This window comes from Oryx dammah, unplaced genomic scaffold, assembly GCF_014754425.2.
Source record: "Oryx dammah isolate SB20612 unplaced genomic scaffold, SCBI_Odam_1.1 HiC_scaffold_1, whole genome shotgun sequence".
Taxonomy (NCBI): Eukaryota; Metazoa; Chordata; class Mammalia; order Artiodactyla; family Bovidae; genus Oryx; species Oryx dammah.
In genome coordinates, this window is record NW_024070185.1 from 100731368 (window position 1) to 100749946 (window position 18579).

At 51.3% G+C, this 18579-nt stretch overlaps 2 protein-coding genes across 3 annotated transcripts in view; both read right to left on the minus strand.

Moving 5' to 3' along the window:
- Nucleotides 1-6800, minus strand: part of HDHD3 (haloacid dehalogenase like hydrolase domain containing 3) — a 9970-nt gene extending 3170 nt beyond the window's left edge. The window contains exon 1 of the mRNA XM_040239652.1: nucleotides 6710-6800. The gene's annotated coding sequence lies outside the window, so the exon portion shown is untranslated. The remainder of the gene's footprint in view (nucleotides 1-6709) is intronic.
- ALAD (aminolevulinate dehydratase) lies at nucleotides 2050-17740 on the minus strand. 2 transcript variants are annotated; one of them, XM_040239632.1, is made up of 12 exons: nucleotides 17572-17740; nucleotides 12247-12434; nucleotides 11143-11193; nucleotides 10597-10693; nucleotides 10024-10159; nucleotides 9834-9917; nucleotides 9649-9737; nucleotides 9387-9442; nucleotides 9212-9299; nucleotides 9048-9134; nucleotides 8502-8631; nucleotides 2050-7855 (listed from the first exon to the last, which is right to left on the minus strand). In XM_040239632.1, exons 2-12 carry the CDS (start codon nucleotides 12357-12359, stop codon nucleotides 7797-7799), a joined length of 990 nt encoding a protein of 329 aa, XP_040095566.1. In that variant the 5' UTR covers nucleotides 12360-12434; nucleotides 17572-17740; the 3' UTR covers nucleotides 2050-7796. The 2 variants fall into 2 exon arrangements, with proteins under 2 accessions (XP_040095566.1, XP_040095576.1); XM_040239642.1 differs by lacking the exon at nucleotides 17572-17740 and adding an exon at nucleotides 14241-14448.
- Nucleotides 17741-18579: the final 839 nt, after the last annotated feature.

An 18579-nucleotide genomic window follows, 5' to 3' on the forward strand; every position in this document is an offset into this window, starting at 1 on the left:
CACCTCCTCCGCCTCCGCCGCCTGTGCCCGCCCCGCCTCCTCCACCTCTACTCGCACCCCGCCAGTCTCCGCCGCGCCTCCTCCGCTTCTTCCTGCCCTCCGCCCCTGCCTCACGGCCCCGCCCTTCCGCCTCTCTTCGCCCCACATCGTCCCCCTCCGCCGCCTCTCCGCCCCGCCTCCTCCACTTCTCCCCGCCTCCTGCCTGTCACCGCCCTGCCTCCTCCTCTTTTCACGCCTCTCCTCCCCGCCTCCTTCACTTCTCCCCGCCCCTCCGCCTCTCCCCGCCCCCGCCGCTTCCCCTCTGCTGCTTCTCGGCTCACTCCGGCGGCACCTTCACCTCACTGTATCCGGCGCTCTAGTCACCAGCCTGCCCTCCTTTTCCCTTCCATGACCTTCTCTGTCCCTTCGTAAAACCCCACACCCTCTCGGTTCCAGATCCCGCACCGCACCAATCAGCTTGCTCGCTTTAGGCCCTCCCTGCTCCCTGCGTGCCCCTCGCCTCCCCATCCTCGCCCAGTCGGCCTCGTGGTCCCTTTCATTTACACTCTGTGCTTTCCCCGCTCATTCCGCACCCCCACCGAAGTTCCTTCTCCGCCTGCCGTGGTTTCGGAGCCCCCCTCCCCCCAGGTGCCCAAGTTGATTGGGAGGAGGGGATTTCTGTCCTGGTCTGGCTTGGTGAGTGCTGGGTAAACTTGGGCAAGGTGCTGACCCTCTCTGGTCTGAGGCCCAGTCGGTACTCGGAGAGAATTGCTTTCTGTTGAAAACTTGTCTTAACCCAAGACAATTTGCTGAGGGTAGAGTCCTCTGTAGAAACCTTTTTTTTCTTTTGATGAGAAGTCAAAATCTTAGGTGTCTGTGCACTGCAGGGATGCCTCATAGAAATACAGAGACAGTTTTGGAGGAAAGAGAAAGCATAGCTTTATTTCTTTGCATGGCAGAGAGCATGCAGCAGGCTAATGCCTCGGATAATGTTTCCCCTTCCCTGGGGAAAAGGGAGAGGTCTTATAGTCTAGGGTTTGCTCAGGGGTATGTGATACGGTTCAAGGCAGTGACAATCTTGCATTCTTTTTTATGAAAAGTTTTAAGATGGCCATAACATTGAGTCTGGTCGTCAAAGAGGTTATTGGCTGGTAACCTTTTTGAAATGAAAAATGCCAAAGGAGTTAAAAGGGTGTGTAGGGGAAAAGAATGCCGGGTGCAGGATAGAATTCACAGAGAGTCAGAGCGATTAAGGAATTAAATTTGTGAAGGAAGTCTAGTTGCGTGCACTAGAAACAGCTAGAGTAAAACTAGGATTGCTGGACTCTTCCAGGCCTATTCTGGGGGTTTTATAGCTGTTTACTCATTCCTTCATTTCCCTTGCTTGTTAGCAGTAAAAAAAAAAAACCCACTTTTCCATTTCTGTTTAACAAATTCCCCACTGCTGGTTCATTTCTTCCATTTTGGTGGATGAAGGGAATCAGGTATTGTTCTCATCTGGCTGAGGATAAAATTTCAGTGTCATTCCACTTGACGAACATCAGCTCTTTGGCCCAGGAGCCCATCTATCTCCTACTTCAAAAGTAGTCATGTTCATCTCAAAAATCTTTAAAAACACAAAGCAACAGCCCAACCTCATTCATTCACTAACTGCTTACTGAGGGCACTAACTTTGTGCTGACCTTATCTGCTCTATGTCTGACACCCTGTTCTTCACTGAGGATATATACAATGAGAAACAAGACAAGGTTTCTGCCTTCAAGGAACAGGGGCAGGCAGAAAAAAATCAAGTAAACAAGATCTCACAGGTGGTAAGAGCTATGGAGGTAGAAAACAGTGGTTTCATGAACAGTTACAGGGGACTTCCTTGGATGAACCAGTTAGGGGGGGAGCAAAGATCTGAAGGGCAACCAAGCAAAGATTAAGGATAAGTACAGCTGAGCAAGAGCAATGGCCTCTCCATTGTCCAACCACTTCCCAGGGATTGCTGCAGTTTGGTTATGCTAACAGACCATTTTCTAGGAGCACACAAACATGCATGTGATTTTATTCGTTTCCTCCCTCCACTTCGTTTTATAAAAACAAAACATCCCTCTGTATTCCAAGGCTGCTCTGTTGATTTTATTCAGAACTGCCTCACCCTCACTGGTCTCAGGCCTGGGAGGAAATACAGAGTTCAGAGTCACAGACCTTGGCCAGCAAGGGAGAGCTTGACTCGGGTAAGTTTTTCAGCAGAGAAGGGAGCCTTGAGAATCAACAGGAAAGCCAATGATAAGTCCTGCTATTTTGAAATAATTTTTTTTTTTAATTAGCCAGTTCAAAAATAGGTCCATGTCATAGATAGTTTCCTCCCTAAGGCAGATGACAGGAATTCCTAGACGGTTTCATTCTTTCATCGCCCCTGTGTGGATTCTGGCCTAGTGATTGCTCCTGGAGACACCTGGCATGTCACAATACTGGCTGTTTTTTTTAAAACAATTTTTTTTTTTGGTCACACCGTGCAGCAGCATATGGGATCTAGTTCCCCAACCAGGGATTGAATCCGGGACCCCTGTACTGGGAGCCTGGAGTCTTATCGCTGGGCTGCCAGGAGAGACCCTCTATGGACATTCCTTTATTTGGCTGTGCCAGGTCTTTGTTGTGGCACTCAAGATCTTTGCTGTGGCATGGGCGATCTTTAGTTGTGGCATGTAGGATATATCTCCCTGACCAGCGATCAAACTTGGACTCCCTGTGTTGGGAGTGCAGAGTCTTAGCCAGTGGACCACCATGGTAGTGCCCTCTATGGATATCCTTGAACACATGTTTTGGTCACATGCATACGTGTTTCTGTGGGTAAATCCCTAGATGAAGAATCACTAGGCCATAGGTATGTGTATGTCGTTTCAGTAGATGGGGCCAGTTTTCTGAAATGGTTGTACCAATCATGCTGGAGAGTTCAACTTGCTCCACATTCTCAAAAATTGGCAGTTTATGTTTTTTTGCATTTTGATGGATATATGGTGGTATCTCATTATGGTTTTAATTTGATTTTCTCTGTTAAGTAGTGAAGATAATACTTTTTCATGTATATTGGCCAAGTTTTCACTTACATGAATAACACATGAATATATTCTCGTTAGACATAATACCTGAAGACAAAAATGTACTTGAAGCTAAGGCAATGCATAAAAGATAGTCCTAAGCAATCTCTCACCTCTACACCTTGCAATCCCTCCTCTAGTTTTGAGCACTGGGCTTGAAGTTAGGAGATACGGATCCAGCCTTGGTCTAACACTGGCTTGTGTGAATTTGGACAAGTCCCCTCTCTGAGTCTGTCTCTCATCTATTGAATTACAGTGTTTAACCTGACGGTCTCTAAGGACTTCTTTGATATTCTGGCCATTGTGTCTGTCATTACAAAAACTCCATGTGGTGGGGATGGCCATTTGCCCCCATATCCATCTCTCCATCTTCCTTAGTAACTGAATCTCCAAGTTTTAGCTGAGCACAGGGCTGCCCCACCAGACTCTTTTCCAGCCTTTCTTACACAACTAGGTGTAGCCATGGGACTAAGTTCAGACAAGGGCAAGTGCATCTTTCGGGTTGTGCCCTTGTGAAGAAGTGTCAGGCCCTCTACTTGCTCGTCTCCTCTTTCTGCTGACTGAAAGAGGTCCTGATGGTTGGAACTGGATGCACCAACTGTGATCATGAGATGGAAGCCAAGATGTGTTGATGACAGAACAAGGCAGGAGCCATGACCCCCCACACCATATAGCTGACCATATAGCCCAGACTACTCAGAAACATATTTCCATCTTAAGCTATCATTATTTTGGCTTTTGTTATAATTACTGAACATGAATCCTGACTAACACAGAGTAACTGGGGAATGACTTTAAATCTGATGTCAGAGCAGATTTTTCTGAGGCCGTGACATTTAAACCAAGATCTTAACAATGAAAAAGGAGAACGCTGTTAAGAGTTTAGGTAAAAAGCATTCCAGGCAAAGGGGACAACCACAGGTGCAAAGGCTGAGATCCTACCAGCCTTACATCTCCTTGCCACATCTCCCATGCCATTGTTCACAGGGACTAAACTGAGGCTGGTCGTGTGACCTGAGCAGGACCAATCAGAGACCTCCAGAGATCTGCTATGTGAATACTGGGATAGAAAGGATTAAGGACCATCTTCCCTGGTGGCTCAGATGGTAAAGAATCTGCCTGCAGTGCAGGAGACCCAGGTTCGATCCCTGAATAAGGAAGATCCCCTGGAGAGGGGCACGGCGATCCACTCCAGTATACTTGCCTGGAGACTTCATGGACAGAGGAGCCTGGGAGGCTACAGTCCATGGCATCACAGAGTCAGACATGACTGAGCAACTTTCACAGACAAGGACCTTGCTGCTGTCAAGTGGCAAAAACCCGTATTAGAATAAAGGCAAGCTGAGGCAAACACAGATGAGGATAGGAAGGATACAGGCTTCCAGGAGAGACTATCTGTCACTTGCCACCAAGAGCGCCCAGAACAAGGCAGAATATGGGGTGCTGCAAGTGACAGGCCCTAATGTGTGGAACTGGCAGAGTCCACACAGGGCAAGGTCAGGACTCCCCTTTCCCTAGTTGGGAAGTTGGTTGTAAAATGTCTGGCTTAAATGCTTGTTGTTTTGGGGGACCTCAACCGTATGCCCACTGAGGTAGTTTGAGGGACCTTAGTGAAATGAAAAGTGAGGATGAGGGAATGTGTTGGTTATTTGTGGTGGTCTGTGGGATGCCGCATTAAGGGACAAGCTACCATCCAAGCTGGCAGGTCTTGAGAGGGAAATAAGAAAATCATATTGTGTTGAGAGAGGCCCTTAATGCTCACCAGATACCTGGAAATCTGAGAATAATAAGCCTCGCTGCTTGTGTGAGCTCAGTTCTCTGCCCAAGGATAAAATTACGGTACCTCAGGTGCTAAGCCCTGACTCCAAAAGGCACCACTCACATAGACCATATGCCTGAAGGCAGCTCAGCCCCCGGATGTGCCCCGTTACTAGAGCTACTAAGAGCATCAGTGTTAGAGCTATGATTTTGTTACTGTTTATTGGGAGGTGGTATGGCCAAGTGGGTATGGCCTTCGAGTTGGGCTATGTGATTTCAAATCCCAGCTCTGCTGTTTTTGGTGACTGGGGTTCTAGACCCAGTTCTGCCACAAACTGGTTGAGTGGCCTCGAGAGAATCAAATAAACTAACAGACAGAGCTTCTTCACTGCAAACCCTCATTTAGGCATTCCCTTTCCAAGCTTTCTCACCTCAGTCAATGGCCTGCCTATCAGCCACCCAGGAGCTCAAGCCAAGTTCACCCTTGACCTCTCATCTAAGTCCTAAATCTCTTCTCCATCCCCATGGTCACACTCAGTCTAGGCCACACTTCTTATTTGTGCTTTGCCACAGTGCTGTCAAGATGCTTCTATAAACTCAAATTCCAACTAAAAATCTTAACTTTGTACTGTATTTTCCAAGTCTCCTGTAAACGTGTTATCATATTTTCATAATTTAGAAAAGAAAAAAAAAAAAACACACCATTAAAAACTTTTTGTGTGTTCCAGCCACCCCAGCTGTCCAGCTCACTTTGGCCCCAGGATCCCTTCTGCTGGGAATGATTGTCCCTAAACATGTGTCAGCTTGGCTACTTGCTTTCTAGGTCTAGGTTTAAATGTCAGACCTCAGGGAGGTGTTTTCTGATCCTTCCTACTAGGTCATACCTGCTGGCCTTCACGGCACCTGTCACTACCTGAGTGGTAACAGGTCTGCCTATTGATTCTCCTCAGGGAGCCCCATCATCACTCTGCTCAATGTTAACTCCTGGGGGCTCGGGACACAGTTATTTGCTTCCTGAGAATGGTTTGTACCTAAAGGGCGTGTCTGCCTCCCAACTCCTTGTGCCTAGAACAGAGCTGGACCCCCTCTCAGCCTGGCAATGAGTGTGGGATGACCCTGAAGAATGTTCCCTTCCACACTAATCAGAAACGAGTTCAGGGCCAGGGAGCACAGAAACGAAGGTGGTGCAAGGTTCTGGCATGGTCCAAACTCTGAGACCCGTCAGTGGCTCATCGCTCATGTTTTCGGTCTCAAGGTGATTCTTCACGTCCCACAAGCTGAGTACAGAATGAGGTGGCCACAGCTCTGTGGAAGGGCACCAGGAGTCAGAGGGGAGCTGCCTGTAACTCACGTATTTCTAAATTTTAAAATAGATTATACTGCTTTAACATCCAAAATAGTCTTGCTTTGGCTCTAGAGCTGGGATTCTCTGTCACTCTGCAGACAGGCGGGTGGACTTACAAACTGGCCCCTCCTTAGCTGGGCCTGAACTTTCACCTGGGGGCAGGGAACATGACATCGCATCCTCTTAGAACCAATAGAGACCTGTTTCTCAAGCCAGAAACCCATGAAGGCATCTCGTTCCCTGCCTCAATTCTCCAACAGGAAAATGTTGGCAAAGCTTGCTTATTTGGTCTTCAGAGTGTATCCAGAGCACATTCCGCTTCCTTTGCTCTCCACTGCCACCACCCTGGTCCAGGCCACTGGCATGGTTCCCTGGGGCCTGCAGCAGCCTCCCAACCAGGCTGGTTCTGGCTCGCCCCTCCATTTTTTTTCATAGCAGCAGAATGGGGGAAATTGGAACACATTAACGCCTGGTTAAGACCCTTTAGATGGCTTTCTATCAGATGCAAAATAGAAACCAAGCTTCCTAGAAGTGTGGGATCTACCTTTCCAACCGCTGGTGCTGTCATCCACCTTCTTCCTCATCTGGTTCCCACGATGGGGTTCCTGCGATAGCAGGAACCTGCACACTCTACCGTCCTCGCAGCTTCTGACGTCTGCTTCCCTCTCCTCTTGTTAAAGGCCTTTCCTTGCCCCTCAATCTCAGGAAGGGCTTCTCAGGCGAGGCCCCTCATCTGTTATTCTGTCTCAGACCCCTTCTTTCCCTGGAAGCACTATTGCCATCTGTAACTGCCTTACGTCTGTTTTCTTGTTGGCATCTGTCACCCTGGTTCCCTTGTGTAGATTCCACGCAGAGACAAGCTGAAGTCTGTCTTGCTATATATCCCCAGGACCCAGTATTGTGTGTGGGCACAGAGCAGACCTTCTCAAGAAATATCTCTGCAATAAAGAGCCTTTTTGGTGGTGCCATCGCCAACAGTCAGGAATTCTCTCTTTGCTTCTGAATTTCAATCCTTCGGCAGTGTTCCTGCTTATTAATGAATTAATTCTTTTCTGCTTGTTAATGAGTAATTCTTCTCCGGGTTTATGGCTCAGAGAACAGGAGACCTCAGGCAGCCTGGCAACCACTGGCCTGTGTGGGGATCGCTTTCCAGTGGAACTGCAGCAAATGTCAACTCTAAACCCAGGGTGTCAATCTAGGCCTGTGTGCCCACCTCTGCTGCCAGAGGCCTCCATCTTTCCAGAGCTCCTTAGAGTCCAAGAATCAACTTCCCTCTCTCCCTTAATGTTCCAAGCCCTTTTCCCAGACCCCACTGAGCTGATGCCATGAGTCCTGGTGGCTTTCCAGCTGAAGCGACCCCAGAGGAAGGAGCGGGGTTGGCAGAGGTGAGCTTCAGGACTGACCCAGAGGAGGGGCTGGGAAGCCTGGGAGAGCCAGTGAGTATGTAGCTGCAAGTGGGAAGATTTGGCAGGCTGGCAGAAACCACCCAGGGCTTCCAGGCACCTGCCAGCACATAAGCAGGAAGAGGGCAGGAGCGCACAGTTCTAAAAGCATCGTTTACTTTGGTTTTCACTTCTCCAAGGCTCAGGAATAGACAAGTTCTCGTTCTTGAATCTGATACACTCTCTCCATCACTCCCTCAGCCACTGCAGTAGCTGAGGCGTGTAGTAGGTGATGATGACATCGGCACCTGTGTGGGGCAAGAAGCGGGCGGCAGCGCAGGGCATCAGCTCGGGAAATACCTTCTGGGAGGAGAGGGCTGGGGTGGGAAGAAGGCTGCTATGAAGAGGCACAGCCCCAGGGTGTCACCACCTAGGACCTGAGTCCAGTTCTGGTCAGTCCTAGCTCTATACACTGTGTGACCTTGGGGAGGGAATTTTCTCTTTCTGGGCCTCAGTGTGCCATTGTATAAACTTGCACAGTGGGGAAAATAGGCAAGCTGTGAGTTCCCCTACCACGCCATGAGCCTAACCAACAAAACTAGCTCTCATTTCTGAAATGACATGCATATGCCAATTACACGCAGCATCTCATTTAATCCCCTTGATGACCACGCACCATCTGTCTTATCCCCAGTCTACAGACAAGGACACTGAAGTTAGAGAAGTGACTTGCCCAAGGTCTCGAAATCAAAAAGTAACTGAGGGCTTCGCATGTTTCATTGCTCACCTTCTGCTCCGCAGTTTCAGGTCCCTTCCCCAGCCTGTCTGTTTAGATCACTGGCATTTCCAGATAGGCGACTCCAGGCTGTCCCCTAACTTTATTTCCCTATCTGGGCAAGCTGCCTATCAGTTCCCTGTGGCCCAGGTCAAAACCCCCCACTCCTGCCTGCTCACCTGCTCTGCGGAAGGCAGTCATGACCTCTAGTACAGCAGCCTTGAGATCAAATGCCCCGGCCTGGGCCCCGTGCCACAGCATGGCGAACTCTCCAGAAACGTGGTACACAGCCAGGGGGAGCTCAGGGTGCTGTTGGGGAAGCAGTAGGGGACAGGCAGGTTGAAGTGGCACGAGGGTGGTTGTGCCTCTGGTGTCCCTTTCTCCCTGCCACGAGACCTGAGTCATTGCTGCTGGCAGCCTGGCCCACTCTTCAGTTGTTCAAAGGCTCCTCCAAGCCCTGGCACAGAGGCCCACAGTGTTTCCCTGGCAGGGATGGGATATGGGAGGTGGGGGAGCGTTCCAGTTCCTGGGCAGATTGCTTCCAACTCTGAGATTCCCTATATCAAAGGTCCCAGAATCTGTGGACACACTCTCATCTCCCCAGCCCCAACTCTGGCCCTTGTTGCCCAGAATGAGAAAATGCCTTCCCCAAGGTCACACGGTGTACGGAGCCAGGACTGACCTGATCTGGACTCAGTCTTAGGTGGCGACACCCTTGTTCTCACCTTGTTCTTCACCTCCCGTACGATGTCCAGGTAGGGTGTTCCTGGCTTCACCATGAGCAAGTCCGCTCCCTCCCGAACATCCCGGTCCTAAGAGATGAGGTATGGTGTAGGCAGTGCCTGGGAGGCGAGGCGACAGGGGATGAGGCTGGGTGGGGCTCACTCACCACTGCACGGAGGGCCAGGCCTCGTGCTCCGGGTGGCAGCTGGTAGCAGCGGCGATCTCCAAAAGCCGGGCTCGACTGAGCTGCGTCCCTGGGAAGCAAAGACACCAAGGTGGGCTCCAGCTTTGGGCTAGCAGGTCAGGGATTCAACAGCAGACCCTCACCCATCCCTACTCACCGGAAAGGTCCATAGAAACAAGAAGCAAATTTGGCACTATAGCTCATCACTGATACCTACAGGGAGACAACAGGGTCTCGGCTCAGCCAGCCCTTTCCACGTGTCCCAGGGTGAAGTGACAAGGAGAGGAAGGACCCAGGTCCAAAGAAGAGCCTGTGTCCTAGGCCCACTGGAGCTCTGGGCCTTGCTTCATCCACGTGAGGAGCAGACACAGGGGCAGGTCTGGCCCAGGCTCTCTCACCTCCCCATACCCCTCCCCTACCCTGTTGCCAAATCCATGTGCCATCAGAGCTTCCTTGATGGCCTCCACGCGTCCGTCCATCATGTCCGACGGGGCCACCACCTGACATCCTGAAGGGCAGAGGGTGGCCTTCAGAACTCTGGGATCCATCCACCCTGCCGCCTCCCTGACCTGGGGGTGCTCATCCCTGCTGGAGGCTCACTCACCCGCCTTGGCATAGGCCAGAGCCACCTCTGCCAGCCGCTGGCGGCTCTCCTCAGCTTGGAATGACCCATTTTCACTCAGAAGCCCTGCAGGACAAACAGCTGGGTTTGGGGGAACAGCTTGGGCCTCCGCGCATCCCCGGCACAGCGGGAGTGCGGGTGGCCATGGGGCTGGTGGGAGGCGAGAGCTCACCACAGTGACCGTGGGAGGTGTAGGGGCACAGGCACACGTCGCAGGCCACCAGGAGGCTGGGGAAATTCTTGCGCAACAGACGGATGGCCTCAATAGCCGGGGAGTCCTCGGAGTCGGCTGCGGAGCCCCGCTCATCCTAGCGGCAGGGAAAGGACAACGCGGTGTGTCTGTTACACGAAGTCTTAGGGAGGCATGGTAGCAGGCCAGCCCACTCCCTCATCACCACCACCGCCCCTGGACCAGGAGGCCTGGGGAGGACTATTCCCACTTTGTACAGGAGACCTGACTTGCCCATTCAGAGCTGCAGCCCTGCTTAGCTTCCTGATGCCACATGGCTGCTGTTTCCAGGGCAGGGGCTGTGTTCCTTCACTGGTGGCCCCAGGCCACCCATCAGATAGATGAACGCACCCATCAGACAGATGGGCAAGCTGAAGCCCCATGTAGCAGAGGCTGGGACCAGCAGAGCCTGGGACCAGCACCAGGCTGGAGTGAGGGTGTGGTCATTGTGGAACCTCAGCTTATTTGCACTCCGCCCCCAAACCCTTTCTTCTGACTCTTCCTCCGACTCATCACCTTGGGAACTCTGCTGGGGACACCGAAGATCAGGACACAGCGCAGGCCCTCCTCCACCAGGGGTTTCAGCATCTCTTCCAGCCGGTTCACACCGTACCTGTGTGCCGAGGCTGAAGTGAGGCAGGGCCCAGGCAAGGGTCCCCCCACCCCTCTGGTCTGTGCCTCTGTTAACAGTCAAGTTGCAGATGGCATCAGGAGGGCTCAAGTTTCACAGTATAGGGTGGGGCAGGAACACACCCATTAGACAGATGGGCAAACCAGGTCCCATGTGGCAGACCTGTGGGATTCAGCTTGGAAGACTCCTTCAAGGTTCTGTTACTGAGCTCCCATCTGAACTTCAACTCTCCTCTGCTGTGATGCCTTTGGTGATAGGCACCAGACTGCCTCTTTTGTTGTGGAACCACTCTGCCCCCGAGAAAACCCTTCTGATGGGAAGTCAGCCTCTCCAGATTGTCTCCCTCCTGGGTCTGCATCAGCTTCCTGGCACCTCCACCTGTGAAATCGCTCCCTCCGTCATAACCCTGCCCTCCCCACCCCAGTTCCTACCTGGCCACTCCTGGGAGGCTGGCGATGGGCTGTTTGTCATCAGGAACATCCCTGCAAGAGCGGGGGATGGGCTATGGATTGGTAGCTGTGGGAAGGGCCAGCGGTGAGGGGGTGAGTGGGAGGGATGGTTGGGAACCTGGGAAGGGATATGGAGGCGGAGGTGGTGGGAGGAGGATGGGATCCAGTGTCTGGTTCCCCTGCCTGGCCAAGCCCAGGGCCTGAAATAATAATAGGAACAACAAGAATAACAGTGACAACAAGCAACTGTGCTAGAAGAACAGTACTCACAGGAAGGAATCAAGTGGGTAAGAACCTGGACTCTGAGTTGGATGGTCCTTGGTTGCTAGCCCAGTCACTTACTGCCTGGGTGACCTTGACCACATGATATTCTCTTTGATCCGTATCCTGGGTGGATTCATTCACTCATTCCACAAGTGTATATATATATAGGGGATGCACTGTGCAGCTTGTGGGCTCTTAGTTCTCCAAACCAGGTAATGAACCTGGGACCTTGGCAGTGAAAGCATGGAGTCCTAACTGTTGGACCTCCAAGGAATTCCCCACTCAACGAATATTTACTGAGCACTTATTATGCGTCAGGTACTGTTCTTGGGGCTGGTGATCCAACGGTGAACAAAACAGACAAAAATCCCTGCCCTTGTGGTGATGACATTCTAAGGGATCATATCCATATTTTTCTCACCTGAATACTGTCAGGGTAGAATGAGGTAATATCTATAGGTGCTTAGCACAGTAGTACCTGGGGTACACTAAGCCCTCAATGAGAGTCAGGTGCTATCATGAATGATGATGACTGCCACCTTTTACATGTACAACCTACAGAAGATCTCAACTTCTGTCTTATGGCACAAACTCAGGGTGACAGGCAAGGGTTATTTTTATTTTCCAACAAGGAAAATTCTTTTCAAGGTTTGTTTTTTTTCAAAGATGGTTGTCCTAAACCCATAGGTCACTTCCAATACCTTGAGCTCCAAGCTGACAGTTCACTTTACCCCTTACAACACAGACACCTGCTCTGTTCACACACACACACCCCCAACCCACCCCCTGTAGATCAGAGACCTGGCTCATTGGGAGACTCACGTGACAAAGATGGGGTAGATGAGGTTGGAGGCGCTGAGGCTGGTGGCGGCTGTCTGCCAGTTCCGGAGCAGTGGGTGGAAGTAGCCGCTGTGCAGAACTGACTGAGGATGCATGGTGGGCACGGGGGGCACAGGACAGTCAGCTGGTTGGAATGGAGGTCTCCCAGGGGGTCTGCGGTGTGCTCAGCTCTGGGGGCAATGGGAGGCACATGAGACGTGGTCCTTGGTACCAGGAGGTGGTCACATTCCCCCAGGCTCTAACCCAGTGCTACTGGGGTTCATCAGCTCCTGCCAGTCTGCATCAAGATAAGTAGACACATGATAGGCCTTCAGAAACTTCCAGAGCAAGCTGAATCTAACGATATAAAATCTGGATTTGTATTTTACATAGTCTCTCTTTAAAAAAAAACAAACAAAAAACATGTCTCTAATAATTTATTTTCATTGTACTTTATCAAAGAATCAGTCTGGGGTGGACTGGACATGAATTACTATGAGAATCCTTGATCTAGCCACCACTTCAGCTCTGCCTATTCCATGAATGACATCCGTGGGCGTGGCAGGAATTTCAGAAAAGTACAGATAAGCAGAAAGAGAAAAATGTCCTGTAATTCTGCCTCCAGGGAAAAGCACTGCTAACCCCTTGACGCATGGACTTCTTATCACGTAGGACACGTGATAAGTGGGCACATGTGACCAGGATTAAATGGCGCATGTGACCAGGATTAAAAGGACACATGTGAACAGGATTAAACGGCAGTGTCCGACAGACAGGCACCCCGGGAGTGGCCACGGGTGTCCTTTCCAGCCAGACAGCCTCATGTTGCTCCCCAAGCACCTGCCACACTTGGCCACCTTCTGGTTCATTTTCTTTCCCTAGGAGGCTGTGCTCCTCTTTCCACAACTCCCCCACCCCCAAATCCGACCAGGCCCTCCATGAGAGAGTGCCTCCTTCCCTGTCCCTCCGCGCCGTCTCCTCTCGCCCAGATCAGTCTCTCTTATATAACAGTTCTCTGTGGACCTATCTTATCTCGTCGCAGTAGGCGGAGCTTCTGCAGGGCAGGGTCCACACTTAGTTCATTTTTGCCTCCCCCACAGCACTCTGCCACACAATAAATATTTAATCGCATGAAGTACAATGACAACACGCGCTCAATGCCAAATAAGAGGTGTAAGACAGAAATAAGCTGCGGCATTAAGATGTGCTTCTCAAGCACCTACTATGTGCCAGGCCACAGTGGGCACTCGTACACGTGGTTTCTCATCCAGCTGGCACTGCTGTAGTGGGAGGTTGGGCAGACTGAGTGCATTTTGGAGAGGCTGAGCCCACTGCGAACAAGCCAGGACTTTCCCAATGTGAGTCAGGAGGTCAGGAGCTTGTTGGAAGAAGATAGGACTCGAAGTTGGTTTTGCAGGATGAATGGGTTCAGCTTGATAGAGGGAAATGGGAGAACGTTCCCTCCAGAAGGGAAGGAAGGGGCCAGGGTGGGGCAGGAGGATGGGGTGTGGATGGCTGGGAGGACTGAAGAGGCAATTGAGGATGTGTGTTTGGAGGAGAGGAGCTAGGGGTGGGTTGGGGGGCGGCCAGGATGAGGTCAGGGAAGATTTCTGAGCTGTGGTGGGGAGGGGCTTGGTCAGAGCCTGGCTTTAGGGAGATCATTCTTGCAGCCTAGTGGAGCCCAGCCAACTAGGAGTAGAGGAGGACAGAGGCTGTGGGGCTAAAGGGGCGGGAAGGAGGGACCATCCTAAGGCGGCCAAGAGGCAGTCTCTTGGGGCGGATACTCTAGCTTGCTTGACCTGGAGGACAGCAGAGCCAGTGACAGGCAGGAAGAGGGCGGTGGGGAGCCGAGCTTGCAGAGAGAGGAGGTGGAGAGCTCTGTTTTAGACACTTCCTTTTGGAAGTGCCTAACAGCCAGCTGGTGGGGAAAACAAAGAGCTACCAATCTCTCCTTGTATGAATGGGACCTAGAGGCCCAGAGAGGGGCAGGGACTTACCTAAAGCTGCACAGTCTCCAGGCCTGTTGTGGGAGGGGGAGTCCTTCAGTACACTGATGATGCCTTCCCCTCGCTCTGCCCCCCAGTTCTCCCAGGCCCCCTTGGCTTCCTCCCAGCTAGCTCAGGGGCCGGCTTTGTCTGATCCTCCTCCTTGGCGGGGTTGGGGTGGCGGGGTTGGGGTTATCGGGAGCCACACAGGTTCCACTTCACCGCCACACCCCTGGGGCCAGCCACATCATCTGACCCAGGGCAAGCCAGGCCTCCCCAAAGATGGCCCAACCCCCATATGAGCGTTTGTTCAGAAGATACAAAGTCCTGAGCGCTGATTCTGTGCAAGATTTGCTCTCAGGTCTGCCAAGGATCAGCCCAGCTCAGAGAGGTTAAGTCTCTTGCTCAAGACCACACAGCTAGTTAGTGACTGAGCCAGAATGTGAGTGAGTTTGTTGCAGACAATGACTACAGGGTTTAGCCTACTATACCCCATACTACTGATAAACACTTGATTCAGCAGAAGTCTCTCTGCCTATACTATCTCTGCCTTGAGGCTGGAGAGGTGCAGGATATCAGAGGAAAAAATACTGAGGGTGTGTCACGTGCTGGGCACTGCACTAGGTACTTTATACACATATATTATCTCATGTAATTGCAGAAAATTGTCCTAATTTTTAGTGCTAAGAAGATGGAGGCTCAGAGAGGTGAAGCGACTTGCTCACTGTCATTCACATCCCATTTTGAAGCTAGGTTCTAACTTACTTTCCAGAGAACAACCACCATTATGGCAGCTGGCCCCAGGCTTCTGGAATTCAAGACTGCATTCCATTGGTCTCAAATCTGTATCTACTTTAGAAGGCTGCTGAAGGAACAAATGCCTTCAGAAGCAACAGGGCAGGCTGCCTAGGGCCGTGCAGTCCCAATTTACCCAGAGGAGACTGGGGTTTTAGGGGTGGGGGGCAAGGGAGGAGGGTGAGAGTGGTTAGGGGCAGGACTTACTAGGGCAGTTTCATTTTTATCTGCTTTTTTTTTAAATTTTTAGGTTTCAGAGAAAGATTTGAGAAATGGGTATTAGTGCTGAAAACATTAAAAGAGTTGAAATCACCAATCCTGTTTAATCCGTCACATTCTGCTGTGGAAGCAGGGTGCAGAAAGCAACAGGAGTGGTTTGACAGCCACGGCAAGTCATGTACAGCTCTGAGCTTGACCTGGCTTCCATTCAAGTGCCCTGTTACCTGCCCCACACATAGTCATTCTGTTACATACGAGCTTAATAAACAAACATTTGTGCAGCAGAACACCACCCCCTGAGTGTCAGAGCCAAATCCAGATGGAAGTTTTGCTTTCCCAAAAGACCCTCAAGGACTGGAAGATTTATCACAAACTTGGGAGAGGCCCTTCTCCTAAATTAAGGGAGCCTGTAAGCCACAGCTCAAATCCTGTGACACCACACCAAAGACAAGGGCAAGTCACCATGGGATTCAGAACACATTAGCTTAACTGGCAGGCTGTAGCAGGCAGTGCAGAAAGAACAACGTTTCAGGGTTAAACAGTCCCAGGTCTTGTCTGTGTGTGACTCTGGGCAAGGTTGCGGAATCTTCATTTCACAATCTATGAAATGGGAACGATACTATCTAACTTACAAAGCTGCAGAAAAGATCAGAGATAGTGAAGAGGTACGTGCCTGGCACAAGGAGCCACACGGTAAACATGTAGCTTCTGCTTGCTTTTACTGTCAGGAGCAGAAGTGAGCTGACTAGACCTCCAGGAGGGTCGTCACAGCTGTGCCCTCTGCACCCAGAAGGGAGAACATTCCCTCAAACCTGGATGGGCGACAGGGTCTTCCAGGATAACTGAAGTGGGGGGTTCCTGCCTTCCAGCAGTTTATATGGTAGAGGAGAAACCATCACCAAACTGATGCTTCAGTAGAGGGGTGGACTACAGGCTGTGGGAGGGACCTGTCTCTCTGGGAATCAAGGATGGATGGCTTCATGGGAGAGGGGACATTGAGGCCTAAGTAAATTTCAGAGTGATTGTGAAAATGTCTCCTTCCTTGGAAGGTAACCTCCCCCACCCGAGAGTAACCTAAGTTGGGCCCTGGAGAACCACCACCAGGAGGAGCTGAGAAGAGCTGCTGGGTCTGACACCCCCATGTTGCGTTCCTCTGAGGATTCCAGAGGCTACGGTCTTAGCACAAAGGGTTGCAAGCTGCTGCCAGGGAAGGCTGGCTCTGCCACTAGCAGGGGAGGAGACAGTCAGGAGAGCCAGCTAGGTAAAAGGTGCTCAGGGCTGAGAAATCCAAAGTCCCAGAAGGGCCTAGTTGGTAGGCAGTTCTGAAAAGGATCTGACTGGCTGCCTGTTTATTCAACCTGCATTTCATGAATATCTATTCCGGCCTGTCCCAGGACTTGGAATGGGGATTAAAGAGAAGGAGACCCAGGCCTTGACTTGACTTTGAAGAGCCCAGTCTCATCTGGGCTTAGATATTTGGAGCTAAAAGGAGAATCTGCCAGTTCCAAACTCCTAGAACATACTGGTTAAAGGGGTTCCTTAAAGCATGCTGATTACATCACTGAAATGATAGTAATCTGGGCTGACACTGGTCCAAGATTGTACAGAGGGTCAACGGGGCTGGAAGCCAGGTCTCCAGCAAAGAATTCTTCAGTGTCCACCGTTACTCCTGGAACTTTAAGTACAGATTTCAAAGCAGCCTATCAACAGAGGTGGGCTCCTGGAGAGCTCTGCAAGAATGGGATAGGGGAGGGAAAAGGCAGGACAGTGACTGTGCACGGGGCTGAAGCTGGCAGCACCACGGTTAAGCGTGTGGGTTTTGGAGTCTGTGGATGTGGGTTCAAATTCTGATTCTGTCACTTTTCAGCTGTAAGACCTCAGTTTTCTCATCTGGTAAATAAGGACTTGAACCGATCTCAGTGGGCTGTTATAAGATGGAATGGGCCAGTGCAGATAACGTACAAGCAATCCTAGCACTGAGTGGCTGTTATTGTTTGCATCGCCCTCCCGCATCCTGCGAGGCACCTCCGGCTCTGAACTGAAGGAGAGAGCCCCGGTGGTCTCCAACGGAAAGGACTCCAGAGGAGACTCGGAGCCCAGGCCCGGGTCTCTAAGGGCAATAGCCACACAGAGACCACTCCCAACCCCAAACCCCGCTGCAGCTGAACAGTCTAAGAGCCCCAAATAGGGGTCGCACGGTGACTCCGTCCCCAGCTGCACAGCCGGCGCTTGGGGCGTACAGCACAACCTGGGCCTGGGGACACAAGACTATGGTGCCACAGCCCCCGCCTCCAAGTCCGCCATTTCCCCGAGGCCAGACCCTACTCACCTGCCTCCCTAAGGAGTCCGAGACACCGCTCCCGCCAACGCTGTCGCGCGCTTTAGTCTCCGGGAGGCCACGTGGGGGCGGGGCGGCTCTTTCTGAAGCAGCATTCCCCCCACCACCGCAGCCCGCCCCCTCAGGCGAGCAGGCCACGCCCCCTACGGGCGTTTTGCCTGAGGGCTCGTCCGCTCCGGCCGCGGCCCCTCCTACACGTCAGCGTCCTGGCCAATCGGGTGTGCCGAAGGGCTGGCGGGCCCGCCCCTCCTTCTCTGGGATTTGCGCATGTGCAGGGAAAGGCCTTAGGGAGCCCACTTGCGGGCCAGGGGTGGTGTTGTTCCGTGCTGTTCTGTGCTGCTTGTGGACCGGCTTCGAAGATGGTTTTGTTTAAAGCCCCTCTCTTCCCAGCCTAGCGCATACTTGGCGCTGGTTGCTTGTTGAAAGAATAATTAGATGTCTAGGACATTAAAACAACACCATCGTGCCTAACACAATAACTAAGTCCACTTTGTGGACTGAGCATTTCAGAATTGTTGAGTTCAGCAGCAGGCTGCCCTCCAAGTTTTCAGAGAAAAGTTATTCCAGCGTAATTTTTCAGGGCTTACTCTGAGCCATCGTTTGGAAGATGTGATGTGAAAGACATGGGCACTTTGGAAAGGCTTCAAGTCTGATAGGAGCATCAGACCTATCATGGGTACAAGGAGAGATTTGACCAAAAGTCTGAGGGTGAGTGGGCAAGGTGCAGCAGAGTATATTCAAGGGCAGGAGGGATCTGGTGAGTCTTTTGGGGCTTGGGTGAACTGGTAGCATCAGATGAGGGAAATAAGGGTTGAGATCAATACTGTAGCAAAGGAATACCTTTGTAAAAGTGAGACAGGGATTATTGAACAGTTGATTTTGATCTGTGAAGGTTGCCAGTAGGTTGTATTACACTTATTCTCAGGTTTTATTTATCAAAATCTGTACTCCAAACCTGTTTTATACCTCTTTATATTCCAAGTCTAAGAGACAGGCTTA